General features: G+C 37.9%; 1 protein-coding gene across 3 annotated transcripts in view; it reads left to right on the plus strand.

The window, feature by feature from the left end:
- The window catches only part of Pdlim3 (PDZ and LIM domain 3), a 31,323-nt gene extending 15,608 nt beyond the window's left edge, over positions 1-15,715 (plus strand). Inside the window, exons 4-8 of one of the 3 annotated variants that reach the window (XM_013151652.3) lie at positions 4,834-4,901; positions 9,756-10,019; positions 11,774-11,898; positions 13,678-13,789; positions 14,958-15,715. In XM_013151652.3, the coding sequence (XP_013007106.1) occupies positions 4,834-4,901; positions 9,756-10,019; positions 11,774-11,898; positions 13,678-13,789; positions 14,958-15,147 (759 nt within the window). In that variant the 3' untranslated portion in view covers positions 15,148-15,715. Of the gene's footprint in view, positions 1-4,291; positions 4,480-4,833; positions 4,902-9,755; positions 10,020-11,773; positions 11,899-13,677; positions 13,790-14,957 lie in introns of all 3 variants that reach the window. The other 2 variants (XM_005003379.4, XM_013151653.3) reach the window with 2 other exon arrangements.
- Positions 15,716-19,014: the final 3,299 nt, after the last annotated feature.

Genomic DNA, 19,014 nt, shown 5'->3' on the forward strand with positions numbered 1-19,014 from the left:
TTTAAATTTTGATTTTATGAATTTAGACTTAAATATTAGGCTTACAGAGGACCTTATTTAGATCAACTCCAAGCAGTGGCATAAGTTCCTTCTGTGTAATCCTGGGTAATTTTTTAATGAGTGCATACATTTTTCTACAAAAAGTGTTGCTCTAGACAGAAGTGTGCTGCTAGCCCTTCCTCAAAGCTCAACAGATCACTTCCTGCTTAATGTCAGTTGAACGCTCAAAATATAAAGAACCGATTGCAGTAGAAAAGATGTTTTTTCAGAAACAATTCATTTCTAAACAAGAATGCAGTCATCATTTTCACATAAATGACTGCATCCTTGCCATGGAGGTTTGTTAATGAAGATGGACCTATAAACTCAGTCACAGTTTATTTTCATAAAATGAACTTTACTCTGTCATTTTCTGATAACTTAAAAGCAACCTATGTAAAATAAACTTTTATAATCACCATTTCCTTCAAACTCTACCCACTTAGATGTGGGAAACAGTTAAAAATAAATGAGTGGGGAAAAAGCAACTTTAAGGGTGACATTATTTTTCATTTAAGGGATGAATGTGAGGGAGAAATGATAGCTTATAAATTTCAAACACGATTTTAAAATAGTATTTCTTTACTGTGATTTGATTTAATCTATATTCACTTCACATAGTTTTTCTTTTTTAACTTTCCTACCATTTTATATTAAAAATATAAATAATAGGGAAATAAAAACAAACTGTAAATCAGACATACTTTTTTCTGATTGAGATGGTAAGAACTTGAGTCTTTATCTCAACTTGAGTCCTGAATTTTTCTCCAAGTAAGAAATTGCAGGTGAGCTGTCTTTGAGCTCTGTCAGTCATTTCATGCACGTGAGGGACACACCAGAGCTGCGTTCCCTCAGGGTCACTGGGGGTCTGTCAGGTTAATTAGCTTTTACCACTTCATCAGTTCAAAATAGTATTCCTTAATATATGCCCCTAGCATTGAAAAATATTTTTAAATTGTTATTTTGAATGGTCACTTTTTTAATTCCTAAGAGAGAAGACAAAACTGTATTTTTCTGGTAGAATAAACACAAGAGCTGGACTATATTAACTGTTATAGAATTTTTAACTGGTGCTTTCTGTTACTTGTGGTTTTCAAAAAAATTTTTTATTAAGGAATTAAAGTAGAACAGTAAACTTACAGCTGGCTTTGTCTTTTGATTCTGTTTGAGCATCAGCAGTGATGTAGCGCTTGGCTAGAATGTCCCCTCTCAGTGCCATGCTTCAATCCCTTGTTTACTGTTGTTGTATAACTTCCGTGTGCTTCAGAGAATGACTCTAGAATCCAATAAACTAATGCTTGGCAAAGCTTACATAAAAATATTTGAATTCTGTACTAGAAAGACTTCCTTTTATGACCTAAACAGAAAGTAGAGGGATTTTCTTTTAATAAATTATACAGCTTTGACCCTTGCAGTATATGTAACCCAAACTGAAAATGTCAAAAGAAAATTAAAAAAGGCTTGGACCTGACTAACTTACGTGTTGCTATTTAGACGTACCACTGGAGATCATAAATGCACAAATATTTTTCAGAGAAGTTGCCTCATTTACAGGACAATCACCATCCATGTTTATGCATCATTTTAAAGCTAAGAAAAAAATAAAGGCAGCAATTTTTCCAGTAAAGCCAACAATTAAAACAACTAAATTGTTTTAAATTTAATTCTTTTTATCAAGATTTTTAAAGGCACCTCATTACTTTGTTTTCTTTCTTTTTTTTTTTTTAAGAAGCTGAGTTCCACAAAGCTTGAGTAGTTCAGTCCTGCCTGATTCACTTTTTAATGAGCCTGAAAGGCATATAATCTACCAAAACTAAATTAGGCAATTAACCTTCTATCTTCTTTCATATCAAAAAGAATTACAAAGGCTTGAATTGTGTACACTGATATCACTTAAAATTGTTTCCACTTTTTATGCCATAATACTCATAGCTAATTCTAATGATTAATCATAAAACAAAGCTAATTCAAGTTCATTATTAGATCAATTAAAACAGATAGCGCCACTATATAAGTGGCTGCATATATTTGTACATGTTCTACAATTCAAAACTAAAAACTAAAGCATTTCTAAAGCTACAGTTGGTTGCTTTGTCATTCTGTGGCAACAGTAGCCAACTAGCCAACTCCTCAGGGAGCCATTACTATACAAGGAAGAAATCAAACGAACAAGACACCAATCAATTCGATTGCACTATAGAATCATGGGCTAAACAATACTCATCTTAAACTTTCTTCTCAGCTTCACAAAACTATTAACATACACTGTCCCAGGTTGGCCATAATCTTTACCACATCACTGATGCTCAGATGCCAAGAGCTTTTGGGTAGCTGGAGGAAAGACTCAATAGGCTAGTGTTTGAACTGCACCCATACAGCCTGGCATAACTACTTTTTAAAAAGCAGATTGTATTTACCCATGCAAATCTGATTCATTTCACTTAGGAGTATGATCAGTCTTGCATACCTGCATATCTGGTAGCCTGAGCAATTACTTTGAGGATAACAATATGCAATATAACAACCACTGATAAATTCCTATCATCTTGTTTTGAAATCCTATATTGCCATTTGTTGTTGTTGTTGTTATTTTGCTTTTGTTGTTATTTTTAATTGCTTGCTTTTTGATTTTTTTTGTGTTTTTTTCTATTTAAAAAAAAGAAGAAAAGTAAAGAGCACTGTGTCATAGGCCAGAAAGATAAAAAGGAATATAGGTAAAGATTCCCTGCTCAGGCAAGCCAAAAGCAATGCATTTCTTAGCTCGGATCTTTACAGAAAGTTGCACGTGTTCTTAGGCACAAGAAACTCTTAAGAGTCTACCTCTTAGAAAGAGCCTCTTATTATTTCCTCCTCCTCGTCATCTCCTCTGTCTTCCTCCTCCTTTATTTCCTTCTTCTTTTCTTCCTTTTTGTCCTTCATCTCCTCCTCCTCTTTACAATCTTTTCTCTCTACAGAAATGCACCCTCCCACACCTCACTCATCTGTAATGACAAGGAAAAAAATTGTCAACACAAATGTAACAGGACTATAATTTCTTAGAGAAAAATCTCTTTCCAATAACACCTCAAATAATTATACATATTTTTACTATTTCAAACCTATCTGCAACATTGGTGGCACATTTACAAAAGTAAATGAAGTTACTATGAATGTGGGGATGAATGTGCTATTATAAAGGTTAATTGTTCTGCCTGGTTAGATTTAGGAAAAGAATCAGCTTGTGTGTATTGTAGCATTCCCTATGTGTCTGTGTTGCTTAGCAGACCAGAAAACAAAAAGAAAAAGGTTGATGCTTATACAAAATTATACCTGTATTTAAAACTGAAAAACATTGTTTCTACACTTTAAAATAATAATATAGAGTTTTAGAGCATCCAGATATGTTTCAAATTCAAATTTTAAGACTTGATGTGTGGTCCCGTACTCTAAAGGAAAAATTCTTCTTGAATCACACTCATTGCTTGTTTCTGGCTTACTTGTTTACTCCTCCTAGAAATAAGTAAAATGAAAAGTCCTTTTAAACACATAATATGAAATCATCACAATAAAAGGCAAAGTCTTCATGTTATTCCTATTTTTATTATTCCAAAATTAACATGATGCCTAATTTGAATTTTTTGTAAGTACTTTTTTCTCTATTTTTGTGTTTTTGTTTTGTTTTGCTTTTTGTTTTTGTTTTGGATACAGGATCTTAATATATAGCCCAGTTCAGGGTAGAACTCACAATCCTCCTGGCTCAGCCTGCAGAGTGTTGGGCTTTCTCTTGTAGATACTTTTTTGAAAACATATAACAGAAATTTTGTCAAGCCGCTCATTAACAGAAAACATATCTAAGTTTTACCTGAGAAAATCCTAAGTGTAATAACTTTTTTCTGAGACAGAAATCTCCATTTCTGACACAAATTTTCAATACTCAAGTGAGTAATTAGAATTTTTTTTAGAATTTCTTAAAAGTAGTAGATAAAGTGATTAGGGGGAAGACAAGATACAGTGTGTGAACCATATTGCAACCATATTGAACCGTATTTTAAGCAAGCTCAGTTTCTTTGCATCATGACATTTAATTGAATATAGCTCCTGTGAATTTCAGCGAGAATGGTAGAAATAATTATCCCGAACTCCTTAATCTTAATCTCGCCATTAACCTGGTGTTGGGTAAAGATGCCTTTATTAACAATAGCAATGCTATCAGTTTGCTGTTTAACAGCGTGTGCACTCCTTGGCTGTGTGTATTTTGTCTGCCATTGTACAGGAATTCAGACCCATTGGTACCGCACACAACAGAAGGGCCCAGCCTTTTGTTGCAGCAGCAAACATTGATGACAAAAGACAGGTAGTGAGCGCGTCCTATAACTCACCAATTGGGCTCTATTCAACTAGCAATATCCAAGATGCGCTTCACGGACAGCTGCGCGGTCTCCTTCCTAGCTCGCCTCAAAAGTAAGTATTGGACTCTTGGTTCTGCCCAGTGTTCTTCACGGTGACAGTGTGGTTTCTTTCCTTTCAGAAGTCCAGCTCTTGCTGTTTTCTGTTTATTTTTCCGGAGGCACTATCAGATTTTCATTTTTAAAGACAAACATCTAGAACATGGTTCTAGTTGTTCCTGAGCCCAACCTGCCAGTTCCTGAACATTTAGATAAAAGAGACAAAATCACTCTGGTTTCATAATCACCTGTCTTAGTCATGTCAGTAGGTGATGTATATAATTCTCTCTGTACAGTTACCGTTCATTTAACTTTGTTGTAAAATATTAATCTGCCACTGAGGGACTTCTTTAACCCTTTGTTTTTGCAGGACGTGAACTACTTTGAACACAAGCACAATATTCGGCCCAAACCTTTCATAATCCCAGGCCGAAGCAGGTCATAAACCCTGAGATTGTGGAGTTTGACGTGCATGCTCCTTTAATCAGTTCTTACTAATCATCAAGAAAAGTAGCTTTTAGATGTTTGGAGTGAACTTTTTCATTTTGAGACTTATTTCGAAAGCAAAAAGAAACAGTTGCACTCAGCAGAGAGCAACCACCAAATCACCTCCATTTCTGAGAGTAAATACGGACAAGATTACAGAGCTGTGCAACTGTAGGCAGTCACCACGTATATTTATAACTAGTGCCCTGCCGCTCTGGTATTCTATCCAGAACACAGTGACCTTTGAGTCAGGCAGGCAAGCTCCATCCCAGGTCAGGAAAGCCCTTCCAACAGGGACAGAAATGGAAACCACAAGGCTCCATCAGGCGTAAGAAGTCCACAGGACACATGTGAGAAAGCTGGTGTCATTCATGTATTTGACAGGCTCTGCTCACCCCACTTACAGTACCAGCTCCTCATCGAGCTATCAAACCCCATGAATTCTAGTCCTCACATAAAAAATAAATGTTCATTTTATGGATCCTTACCCCTATCGCAAAAAATAGGCTCCTTTAAAGCTTTTTCACTTGAGTGAAAATAAGTATAAAATAAGAGGAAATAGATAAGTGTACTGGTTACCCTAATGGACAAAGCTATAAAATTATAATACTAATGAGCCAAGTCTGACTTCCTGTCTATCAACCAGATAAAATGATTATTTCTAGATGTTCTTTTTCATATTCTCTAAAAATTGAACCTCAATTTACAGAGAGAGAACTGTACTGCCACTTTGAGAAATAGCAACTTTAGAAAATCTCAGATCTATCTGTTGCTTTGATCTCAACTAGTCAACCTAGTTGAGTTAGTCAACCTAGAAGAAGGAAGTTGGTGGTTAGGCCACATTGATCCCACCAGGTTAGGAACAGTGGATAATAAATTATATCCACTTCCAAACTGGTAACCAATAGGTAGCTAATTTTATAAGCAAGTTTTATTTAACTGTATTATTTAATTGTTTAAATTTATGTGTCTTTAGATGGGGCTTGTAAATGGCCATGACACTTAAGTGTATACTGCTGGCCCATTTTCACATATATGTGAGTCTCCTAGTGCCCCACCCCGACCCCTCAGACCCCTAAGCTAATGACTCCCGCTGTGGGTGACGAGTCATCACTTGACACATGATTTCCATGTGCAGACTCTTCAGTAAGCTAGAGGTAGACCTAAAAGATGGTCTCAAATTAAGCCAGACAATTTTTGTGACATCCTACTCAGAGCGAGTAGTAAATGAAAGAAGGGGAGGAAATGTTGAAGAAGACAATGACACCCCACTCCACTGTACCCTAAAATAAACTCAGCACCTGTAGGGTCCCTGTCTGACTGGTTCCACAGCCCCACACCTAGGAATGAGGCCCGGACAGAAGAATGAATACGTAATAAGTGTGCACATCCGAAACATACCACGTAATAGTTCTTCAGTGTCTGGTGAGAAGAACTGGGAGTTATTATCCCTCCTCCTCCTGCTGGCAGCTCTGCGCCATCCTTTACTTCCTTTGGTTCATTCTCTTACTCCATTCTGCTTTCCTCTGTATCTTTTCCCTGTTTTTTTCCTTAGTACTACCTGTACCTGTACACCTTCAATAACATAACAATGTCACATTGAATGTTAAAATGCTATTTCACTCCTGAGCAGAATTCCTTCCCAGCCAGGTATAGTGGCACACACTTTAACCCCAGCACTTTGGAGGCTGAGGCAGGAGGATTGTCATGCGTTTGAGACCAATCTGAACTGTACAGCAAAACCCTGTCTTAAAAAGACAAAAAAAAATCAAAAATACACAAAAATCTTCCCAAAAAGCATCATAAAATCAGTATACTTGCATTCTTTTTGGTTCAAAATGACCACAAATCCATGAACTCCCACCTACAAGATTTTGGATTGCTATACTGCCTTGCTTAAGGACACATTCAATTTTATGAAAATTCAGAGAAATAGAGACCTGTGTCTATAATTCTTTCTTTGATGTCTTCATTTTAATTTAAGATTGTGATAAGGACAGGTCACTCAACAAGTCTGGCATTTAAAGGTGTCTTTTTTAAATTTTGTGAGATACGAGGAAAGGAAACAGAAATGAGACAATTTGCTTTAGAGAAAAAAAGGATGACATTGCAGGTCACTAATTTTAAAGAATTATAAAAATGCTTCTACAATGCCTCCTTTCTGTCTGCTGCCCATGCTATTTGCTCTAGTTGCTCAGAATGATTCCTCATCAGAGTAGGATTTGGAGAGGCTACCTGCCGAACTACTGCCGTGTACTATTAGTGAACAATCTGTAATCAGTAGTAAATTGAAATGCTGAATTTGTTCTGTTAATCTCCCTGAGCTTTTACCACTAGCACTAGTTCTTTTAATTACTTCATCAGAACTGAAGCATTCCTTTTTCTGTGTAAATTTATAAAGTTGAGGCTATAACTAAAACTATATACAAGCCATTAAAGATCCAAATATTAAAATTCAATACCTGTGCAACTTTTGGAAAAGTTACTCTAGCAGCAACCCCCCAAAAGTCTGTAAATATCTCCAGAGAAGTCAATTCTCTGTTGAATGATTCTGGACAAGAAGTAATTGAGTACATTATCAACCTTCCTGATAGTCTTTCTAAATTGGTGAGTTTGCCTCAGGAACTCTCATTAGTACCAGTATTTCCAAGTCATGGTGACCTGTGATGATAACTACTGTGATTGGAGTCCATGAAGACTGTATTATTTTAAAATAGATCAAGAGACCATTTAAAATTGTCCCAGAAATTTATAAAATGTCACTCTTGTTGGCATAATTTATTATTCGTTCCCTAAATAAACATGAGCCCCTAATCAGGATGATAAAGGAACCAGGAGATAGAATACAAAGCTCTTGCTTAACTAAACTTATATGCACAAACATCTTGATAGACAAGAATGCTAATAACAGAAAATGACTACTAAGTGCAATCACAAGGCATTTGTTTAAGTTCCAGAGTGATGCTAGTATCCAACACTCTGCCTGGTAGTGAGATCACAGCAGCTCTAGATATTGGGTGAATTTGTTCACTATTTTGAGCCCGAAGTGTCCTAAGATTTAATTCAATATTTCAAGATCCCTAAGCTACAGTTTCATAAGCTTCATAACAATTGGGTCAAATCAACGTTCTCCTGACTAAACCACTACAACTGAAAATTAACTTCTATGCTTTTACTAGATGAAGCCAATTTCAGAAGCCAAATTAATATTGAGCCACCAAAAATAGTGAATGAAGTCACTTGACAGTTTGTCATGTCATTTAACCAGTGTACAGATTGAGTTTCAAACAGATTCTCAACAGCCAGTAAGTCAAAGAGCAAGTCCATTATTCAGGCTATGTAGGTAATGGAAATGCGGTAGCACAAAAGTTTGGTTTTTTTTTTTTTTTTTAATGTTTTAAATCCATTTAGAAAAAAAGGCTGCACAAACTATTCAGGCTGCAACACTGATTAAACAAACACTGCCCATTATCTTTCTCAGTTTTGCTGTCTATGTGAGACTGAGGTTAACATTAGTATCCTCAGCAAACAGATGCAGAGATGGGGTCAGGGTTGAGAGAATATTGACTTTGAGGTAAACAAATCATAGAAAATCTACTCTCTGTCATAAGATTACAATGACACTAACTAGCAGACATGACAGAGATTTACTATGACACTATTTCTTTTTGCTTTGTTTTAAAAGACTGCTTCTTAAAAATCTCTTAGCATATTCCATTTTCTGGCAAATTCCATTATCTCCCATGCTGCACTTACAATGCATGTAGCAGGCTGAGGTGTAGCTCGACAATAGAACACGTGCTTAACATGCATGAGGCCTGGGGTTCAATCCTTAGGATAAATAAATAAATATAAATAAAGATCTGCACTGGTGACTAGCTTCCTATCCATTTTCATAAAGAATATGGAATCTCCCTAGTTCTGACATTTGCATGACTGGCCTTTTTGATGATAAATCCCTTTAACTCATTTTGTTAAAGAAAATGAGAAATACGCATGAAAACATATGTGAGCTTCCACAAGCTGACATGAAATTCCTATGTATTAGGAAATACAGCTTAGCCTGATGGTAGCTACCAATAGTCTGAGATGACCTGTTTTGTTCTCTAATGATTTCTTACAAGGTGATAGGTATTAACTGGATGTTTCAAGATTCTGTTTTAAACTACAGAACAGTTTTTTTAATGAAAGAATAAAAATTAAAATAAGTCACAATAAGATATTTTCAAAATAACCTTAAAATATAATCTATATCTGTTCACTTACAAGTTGCCAGTTACCATTCGGTTCAACTCAAATGTATTCTTGAAACGTACTTCTTATTTTAAAATGTTCCTCTAAATCTTTGATTGAATCTCAATGCTACACATTCACTTAGTATTTGTAAAGGATAATTCATTAATATTTTAATTTTAAATATACTTCCAAAAATATAAAATACAGGCTTATCAGTGATATTATCACCAATAAAACTATTTGGCCTATTTTTTTTTTAAAAAAAAGTGAAGATAGCTGTATTTCATCAACTTGATGTACAATTTTTTCTATAAGTAATCCTCAATTTACAAATCCCCTAGTAGAATAGAGCCAACAAGTGCAATAGCACCTGCATCTTTTAATTTTATTAAAGCTGCTTCATTCATGAATTTTTAAAATCACCCTTTTGTAAAACAGGGTCTAGGCAGTGTTCTAGGTTGTTACAATTTACCCTGACTTTTGTCTTCAATTCCTCATAACCTCTCTGTACTTGTTCTCTGTGTCCTCTGGTCCCTCGTGTCTTGTGTGTGTAACTGGTCATTAACACAGTGGATGCAGCACGCCCTCCGGTGTTGACGGTGGCAGTGGACGTAGCACCCCTTCTTCAGTCAGTACTCTTAGTACAATTTGCCCAGGTGACTTGAAAGTTGCGGCTAAGATGGCCCCTAACATTCCTTTGGAAATGGAACTTCCCGGTGTGAAGATTGTACATGCTCAGTTTAATACACCTATGCAGTTGTACTCAGATGACAATATTATGGAAACACTTCAGGGTCAGGTTTCAACAGCTCTAGGGGAAACACCCTCAATGAGGTAATGCGAGTCTGTTTGAACCACGGGCATGTTAACTAAACACATGGGCAGTGTCAACTTTCATGGTGTCTCTTTATCATTGTCTTAATAGGATAAAAGTGATGTGGAAAGCTTTAAAGGAAAAATACTGAGAGTTATTGTAAATATCTAGACCTGTTGATAAAAGTTGACTTGAGGAATTATCTGAGTAGAATAATGTGGGAGATAACAATAAAATGAAATCATACAAGGATGAAATGTGTTGTAAAAGTATGTTGTATTTTACAGATGTCTGATTGGCACTTCTCAAAAGTGTTTTATAATCTAGCATATCCTATGTCTGATTTTGGGGGTTAAAATTACGAGAGGTTAGTAGGATCAGAGGATTTTTTATGATACCATTTCTGTCTTCTAAAGGAAATGTGTACAGAGGTAATTATTTTTCCCTTTAAAATGTTTGCCTTAAATAGTTTTATAGATAAATAAGTATCTCAGTCTGTTAATGTGAATATTTAATTCCCTTTGATTTTTATTCTGACTGAATTCTTCTTTATTTTGAATATTTGCTTCAACAACTTTTGTTTCCAAGCTTTTCTAATTTATGATTTATTATGGAATAAAATCTTATTACTTCTTTTAACATTGCAGAACTACTTTTTATAAATTGTTGTGATGCTTAAGAGTACTGTGTGACAATATCATAAAAATATCTCTGGATTAATACATTTGAGTTAATAACAGTATATCTAGATAATTTTTCAAAGAATTTCCTATAAACAAAATGATAGTTTTCAAATACATAGATACTTAAAATATAGGCAGAAAATTATTGTTTCTAAACAGTACAATTAAATGACATAAAGTAATAAAGTAGTGCCTGAGAAGTATTACGGTAGCATTTTTATTCTTTATGAGTATATTTATGGGAAACATGTTAAATAAAGCTGCTGTCATTACTATTAATGATTTTTAATGTGGCAATTTTAGAAATATAAGGTAATGAATCAAACATATATATATACATACAGAGTCCCCCAAAAACTATATGTACATTGCAGCATTTTGCCTTACTAATAAATGTTTGGAAGCTAATGGCCACCACTTTGAGTACCTCTTGTAATTGTAGAGGACAAAAGTATTGTAGAGGACAAAACTTGTATCGATCTCATCATGTCTCCATAAATTCAGTATTAATATATTTATACAAGTTTTCTTTTCCTGGTATATACATTGTTTGAAGGACTCTGTCGATTAAAGTTTCCACATATTTTCAAATACTGACAAACTGATTTTTATCAATTTAAAAGTGAAATGATAGCTTTGTTATTTCTAGGATTTAACAAACTAACCTGAAAAACAAAATTAAGCAATTTACTCTTAGTTTAATATCAAAAGTTAATCTGAATGCTGTTAAAGTTTTCAGCCTACTAATAATCAAACTGGGTTCACTCCTGCACTGTCATGTGTATGTTGCTTTTGTTTCTGAGAACATTTTTCTTCACAGAACATATGTGTCATAAGGCACAAATTTTGTTGTTTTTTTTAATACTGTTTTCCAACCATCACTTTTTGTTTTTTTCCAAAGTATTTTGTCCAAATGGATAGTGTGGTGCAATCCCTGGGTTTATTGCAGGGACATTTTAAGGCATCCTATGTGATTTACATTATGTTTTATTTATAACATCCACTTGAGAGTACACCCCTGTTGAGCATTGCTGTAAGTGTAGTGACGACCACCACCTATCCATGCTTCACCTGCCGTCCTTGTCTCTCAGTGAACCTGTGGCCTCAGTACCGCCCCAGTCGGATGTATACCGCATGCTCCATGACAATCGGGACGAACCCACTCAGCCTCGCCAGTCGGGCTCCTTCAGGGTGCTCCAGGAGCTGGTGAACGATGGTGAGTGAGCACTTACCCACATCTGCCGGCGCGTTATTGACAGAGGCCACAGAAGGCTGAAGGAAAGAGAGTGACGCAAATGGGCTGGGAATCAAAGTCTAAATATTGTCTTTCATCAGTAACCAACAATGGTGCCTTGAGTAGGGAAAGAGCCTCCAGGACATGTCCAAGCAGTCACAAAATGCAGACAGTCTTTTGAAAAGGCAACAGACAAATTCCATCCATGGCAGTTAAAGGTACCTCTGCTTACGAGTCTAAGATTCAATCTTTAACATGTATTACACACTTTGAGCCTCCTCCTACACTTTAGGTTATCATCAACATCAAAGTAAAAAAAAAAAGCTTTTCAAAGAATACTATATGAACCCTTACTGTATGCTGAATTCTGTGCAAAGTGTTTTATGTACATTATCACTTACTGGCACAGTGAAGTAAGAGCTATTACTCACTCTACTTAACACATGAGAAACTGATGTACAGGGAAAAGGGGTTTGTATAAGGCCACGGGGACCCTAAGAAGCAGAGCTGGGTGTCTGGCCCATTCCTGCTGGTTTTGCGGCTTAAACACATCTCCATCCTTTACACTCCTAAAGATACATATTGCCTTTTTAAATGCAAAATGTAAACAACAACAAGAGTGGAAACAAGCTTTGATGAGGATGTGAAAAGTAATAGGAACCTTTGTGCACTGCTGATGGGAAGGTAAAGTGCATGGTACAGCCACTGTGGAAAACAAAATGCTAGTTCTTCAAAAAGATAAACAAAGAATTACCATGTGAACCAGCAATTCCGCTCCTAAGGATATACCCAAAAGCAGGAACGCAAACAGAAGAGTCAAAAGGCGGGAAAAAGTTAAATATCTACTGACAGATGAGAGAAGAAACAAAACAAAATGTGATACAAATATGAGCACCATTCAACCTTAAAAAGGAATGAAATTCTGATACTTGCAGTACCACAGATATACCTTGAAAACATTATGCTAAGTGAAAGAAATCAGACAAAACAGGACAAATGTTGTGCAGTTTATTCATATGAAAAATCTACAATAGACAATTCATAGTGACAGGAAGTAAAATAGAAGTTACCAGAGCCCATGACGAGCTGGGAATGGAGAGTTATTATTTAATGGGTAGAGAGTTTCTGTCTGAGGATGACGAAACAGTTTGGGGAGCAGATACTGACAGGGGTTGTATAGTACTGTGTATGTACTTAGTGCCACAGAATTGTACACTTAAATGTGGTTAAAGTAGGAAAGTGTAGCCAGCATGGTGGCACACACACCTGTAACCCCAGCCTCAAGAAGGTTGATGTTGAGGTAGGTGGATCACAAATTTGAAGCCAACCTGGGCAACACGGCAAGACCTTGTCTCAGAAAAAATCTTTAAAAGAGGGGTGAAGGAGGCAGCTCAGTACTAGAGCCCTTGCGTGACATGTGTAAGACCCTGGCTTCAATTCCCAGTTCCACCAAAAAAGACAAAAAGGAAAGCTTTATGTGTATCTTCCTTGATAAGAATGAAAATTAAAGATACCCTCTGAGGCTTTGAGCATTTTGTAACAGCTTCCTCCAATAATAACAAAATATTTTAAGCAGGTCTATTTCAAAAGCCCTATTTCAGAACCAAGTCTCCGCTGCTTCAGTTGATCCTGCTCCTTTGCAAAGGGTAGTGCAGATATAACTTCAGAATTCCGTAGGTTAAAGTGCACACTTGAAAATAGGAGCCCCAAGTCTGGAGTCAGCTGTTCCCTTACCACAAATGGAAACTGTTTGTTTTTCAGATGACCGGCCTGCCGGGACCCGCAGTGTCCGGGCCCCAGTAACCAAAGTCCACGGTGGAGCTGGAGGAGCTCAGCGGATGCCGCTCTGTGACAAATGTGGAAGTGGCATTGTGTACGTCTCATTTTTAACCCAAGAATTCACCTTATAAGGCTTGGTAGAGGTTCTTCATTTTTTTAAGATAGAAAAGGCAGTTATGAAAAACTTAAATTTCTATTCATCAACTTGAAACAGAATATTCACAACATTTAGTACATTTTGACCAATATTCCTTAGCTGTAAACTCAGACTGGCAAACAATGTGAACTGACTTTACTTTCAGACATGCTCGTGGGAGTGGGGAGCACTTGCCCTAAGTATATACTTAAAACTTTCAAGAAATGTTGATTTCACTTTAAAAAGCACCCCCTAAAAACTTTCCCTTTGTATTTTCTTTTCTGTTTAAACACAGGGAAACAAATAACAGGAGTCATCAAATTGCTAATCAAGACATTATTTTTATTCAATTTCTTTGACAACACAAATCTTAAAATAATTTCTTAAAGTACAGTCTCCTTCCATCCCCATGGACTTGCTGTTTAACAGCCTCACTTGGTATTGATCTTCAAATGAACGGGGTAATTTTAATCTCAGTGTGGCCACTTCACCACCCTTTGTCCGAATTTCTCTGCTTTGGCCAAGGCACTGAGGCAACATCTGCCAGGTTTTCCAGGACACGGCCTAGGAGGGTGGTGCAGGATGAACACGGTTAGAGCCTCTGGTGACCTGTGGGGCAGGAGGAAGAAACAGGGCAAGGGGTTTGGGAGCAGAGAACTCAAAAACTACAACACTTCTTAATGTCACCACAAGCAGTTATTGTTCCCAAATGGGATCAAACTTTCCAAAGTCCACCCAACTCCTGGGAATTCTTTCTCTGCTCTGTAGAACATAAAGGCTGAACCATCAAGGAGACCCATCAAAGGGTCCGGGAACTGTGTGACCCAGCGTGGTTCAAAGTCAGATCCTTTTCTAATTTCTGTCACATCCCTCTTTCAAAGCAAGTGGGCAAAGGAGCTGCTGTTTCTATAAGTCTGAAACAGTGACACACAGTCAACATCAGAGAAATGGGGGGAGGCCTCTGAGCTTGTCTTGCACGCCCTCTGGCAGTTCCTCCACGTGAGGAGCTCTACCGCTGGTGGTGGTTTTTGCCAAACACTTGGCCTGACTCGGGTGCATCATTCTCCCTTTCTGTGTCATTTGTGGCGCTCTGTTTCTCACTTATGCTTTTTTTTTCCCCCAACAGTGGTGCTGTCGTGAAGGCGCGGGATAAGTACCGGCATCCTGAGTGTTTCGTGTGTGCTGACTGCAACCTCAACCTCAAGCAAAAGGGCTACTTCTTCGTGGAGGGGGAGCTGTACTGTGAAACCCACGCGAGAGCCCGCACGAGGCCCCCGGAGGGCTATGACACAGTCACCCTGTACCCCAAAGCCTAGGTCCTCTGCAGGAGGAAGCATGCGCATGTGCACACGCACGCACACAAACACACACACACACACACATGCGTGTTTACACGAGGAAGGTGTGAATGGCCCCAACGGGGGACTGGTGGACTGTGGGCTCCAACTCTACAGCCCTGGCCTTTAGACATTGATTTATAAGACTGTGCACTGCGGAAAGGAAGGGGGAGGTAAACGGGTGCTCTCTGATGAAAACGTGTGTAGCTATATTGCAATTCTTTTTATCTTTGACGATAGCAATAATGACACTTAAAGCAATAATTTCTGTATGTCATAGGCCACAATTTACATTTGTAGTGTGATCCCCCAGCGTGTAAACATCAAGATATTAGGGGAGGTCCATTGTCTTTCCTTGACAAATCGACTTTTACAGTTGTAGAAATACTGTACCAAATACCAGTCGTGTATTCTAACATTCTCTGTGTCATTTTAACTATTGTAGTGCATGGCAGGGAGAAATTCTCAGGCTTTCTCTCAGGCTCTGATTCAAGCAACTGTATGCAAAAAAAAACCCATAATAAATACATAAAGCATTTTTAAAGTATCTAATGAAGTGGTACTCAGTGAATTCAGTTAAAATCAACATTTCAATGAGAGGGCTCAATCATATCTTGATATCACATTGCCAACTCCGATATTTTAAGAAATATATCTTCTTTAATTTGTTTTCTTGGGCTGGGGATTGAAATTAAAGTCTTCACACTAAGCTCCAACCCCAGCCTTATTTTTATTTTTTATATTGAGACAGAAGTTCCCTAGCTGGGCCAGGATGGGCTTCAATTTGAAATCCTCCTGCCTCAGCTTTCTAAAGCAATGACATTACAGGGTAGTGCCACCATCCCCAGCTTCTTCAGTATTTACAATTCATTATTTCTTATGACTCTGAAATTTTTGCTGATTGAATTTGTTAATTAATGACAATTCACTCTCTTTCCAACTAAAAATTTAGTTTGACATGGTCTTTTCCCATTGAAACGCCTGTTTCAGGTTAACGTTCAGCCAAAGGTCTATCAGGCTGTCTCTCCATGCTTAATGATTTGTTAGTGCTGCCTCTTCCCCCTGGTGACTGTTTAGGGATCTTCTAAGGGAAACAGGGGCTTCGGATTTCCTGCTATGTCTGCCACTGAAATCCATAGCTCTGCTCAGGATCTGTTTTCTCGCATAGTTGGGGCCAGGCAAAAACTCCCCCTCCACTCTCCCGAACTCAGCCCAGCCCTCTGAAAAGTAAGGACTCCTTTGCATCACAGAGATGCATGTCCTCTGCCTTCTGGCCCACACACTCTGCCAGGTAGGCTTCCGTTGGGATTATCCTGCTTCTCACCCAAGATGGCCCCGTGACTTATGTTTGTTACCTACTTTCGATGTTCCTCACCAGGGACCCATGGGAAGTCTTGAAACAGTCCCTTCGAAGTTTAAACCCTGGGGAACCAGCAGGATGTGGAAGTGAAGATTATCTGGGGCCCTCTCTTCCCCACCTTGTCACACCAGCATCTCTGCCTCAATGCATCTACTGCCTCCTGGCCTGGAGCAAGAGTCCTCCTCCCACTGGGATACCAGCTTCAATGCTCCCAGGTTCTTCCAAAGTTAGCTAATTATTTCTGATGCCCAACTTACAGGAGTTTTGATCCAGTGAGAGAAGCCAGAGAACCTATCTGACCCGTTTAAGCATTTGAGATTACAATCCTGCACCAAAACATAACTTTATTAGAAGAGGAATTTAAAAATAAACCATTGTGATCAAAGATACGAATGTATCCAAAATGTAATGGTTTTTATTCAATGGCTATTTTTCAGAATGTTGTGCTAGGAAAGTTAACAATTTGGAAGCTAAAACCCAATTGAATGGTAACTGACTTAGAAAACCTAAATGTTACAACCCAAAGTAGCAAAGGAGAAAACTAAAAACTGACCCAATTTATTCTGCAGAGTCTTAAAAAATTAGGAGAATTAAAAGCACCAGACACTTCTGGACCAGAGGACAAAAGTGGGCTTACCTAGAAGCTAAGGAAGAAGCACTTAGTCCCTAGAAGTTCCCTTGTTCCTGCGAGGCATCACACGCACACGTGTGCGTGCACACACACACACACACACACACACTTCTCAGTCTGTGTTGTCTAGAAAATGAGAAATAGTGTCGAGCTGGAAGACGGAAGCATAGTGACTCACACGTGTAATCTACTGAAAAAGGATGAATTAAGAGTGAATGACTTATAAGAAATCTATATGTTGGGCATTATATTTTACACAAACGTACAATGTGTATTAGACATTAGACAGTGGTTTTCTTAAAATAGTTCACATGTAGTGGAGTACATAATTAACTCTCCAATTCCATGTTTAGACAAGAACTTGTTATGGTAAGACTGAAACTATAGTAAGACTGAATCTCAAATTTAGACATCTTGTACTACATGACCAAAGTTTGTGAAGCATGCCCCTGTTTTTGACAATTCAAACAAATTTAAACATGTAGAAGAATTAACCACAGGGTTAGTAGAAATTAATGCTACATGTAAAATGTTTTTAAAATGCCAGTATTTAAATGGAAAGAAATTAAAACTTTTTTTTAAAAAAGTAACATTACCCCTGTTGTAGTCAGGGGTTGTACACAGAGAACAATTCAGATCAGGACATGGAGTTTATAATATTTTTATAATGGTCACCGGAAGTTAACACAGGAGAATGCAGGAAATCTGTCCATAACACCAACAACATAGATTATTTAGTCAAGAGTCTAAACCCCATGGCAATGTCCCACATAAGTCCAGATAAAAACCCAGAGCTCAGGACAACGCCTCCATGAGTCCAACTGGAAGTCCAGGGCCCACAAGGACTCACGCCAATCTCTTTTACGGATTCGTGCTGGGAAGACCCAAGGGTCAGCGGTGGAAGCCAGAAAGTCCATGCCAGCAGGATGAAGGAGCTGTGCTAGTGGGATGAGGGTTCTATGCTGGAGCTGAGAAGTCACATTCACAACAAAGAGTGGGGCTGTCCTGAAAGGAACCACAGCTGTCCTCAGCGACACGGAGGCCCCGAGCTCCTCCGACGACAAGCACAGTCGGGAACGTGCCAGGAAGCAGCATGATGAGTTCACCCTGGAGACCAGGCAGCACATGTCTTCCCCTCCAGAGCCAGGAAGCAATGCTCGATGTGAAGACCAAAGCTTCTCCAGGAGAAGCAACAGCTCAGACAGCAACTCATAGGAGAACCAACAATGCCTCCATAACGCCTCAATCCCTCTCCACACCTCTCTTCTTCTCCACCTATTTATCCTGGCAACCCTTCTCAGGTGGAGCATCTTCTCTCAATGCATGCTGATGTAATCCAGCTGGCGTTAAGTTGACCACTAGTTATCAAACCATAACACCCCCCATACACCATTTTATCCTTCAATAATGAATTCACATCAGAAATGAAAATTCTAGGGAAGAATTCATGTCATGAAGAAAGAATGCCAACGTTTAGATCTAGCTCAGATAATAACATTTTATTACAAAACAGACTAAGTCACTGTGTTCACTCTTACAAGCTTTTGAAAGCTAATGATAATCAATGAAACTAGCCATGATTAAGAACAGAGTTTCTACGAATCCTGGATTCATAATTAACTAAGCTGTTCATTCAGGCAAACATATGAAGAAAGCTGCTATGCTCTACTGTTAGAGTGATTGATTGAATGAGAACAATTCTGGTTATCACATATTTTTGCACCTGTGTAAGCAGAGTCCAATAAAGCTTACAAGTTAGGGTGACACACTAGGAATTTACTCATTCTTACATAAGAAAACCTTTCCCAGTTTCCCAGCATGGGAACATTCCAAGATGAGCAGAACAGAGCTTTGA

Source organism: Cavia porcellus, unplaced genomic scaffold, assembly GCF_034190915.1.
Source record: "Cavia porcellus strain 051 isolate PalLab524CR breed Dunkin Hartley unplaced genomic scaffold, mCavPor4.1 scaffold_24, whole genome shotgun sequence".
In the NCBI taxonomy this organism is placed as follows: domain Eukaryota; kingdom Metazoa; phylum Chordata; class Mammalia; order Rodentia; family Caviidae; genus Cavia; species Cavia porcellus.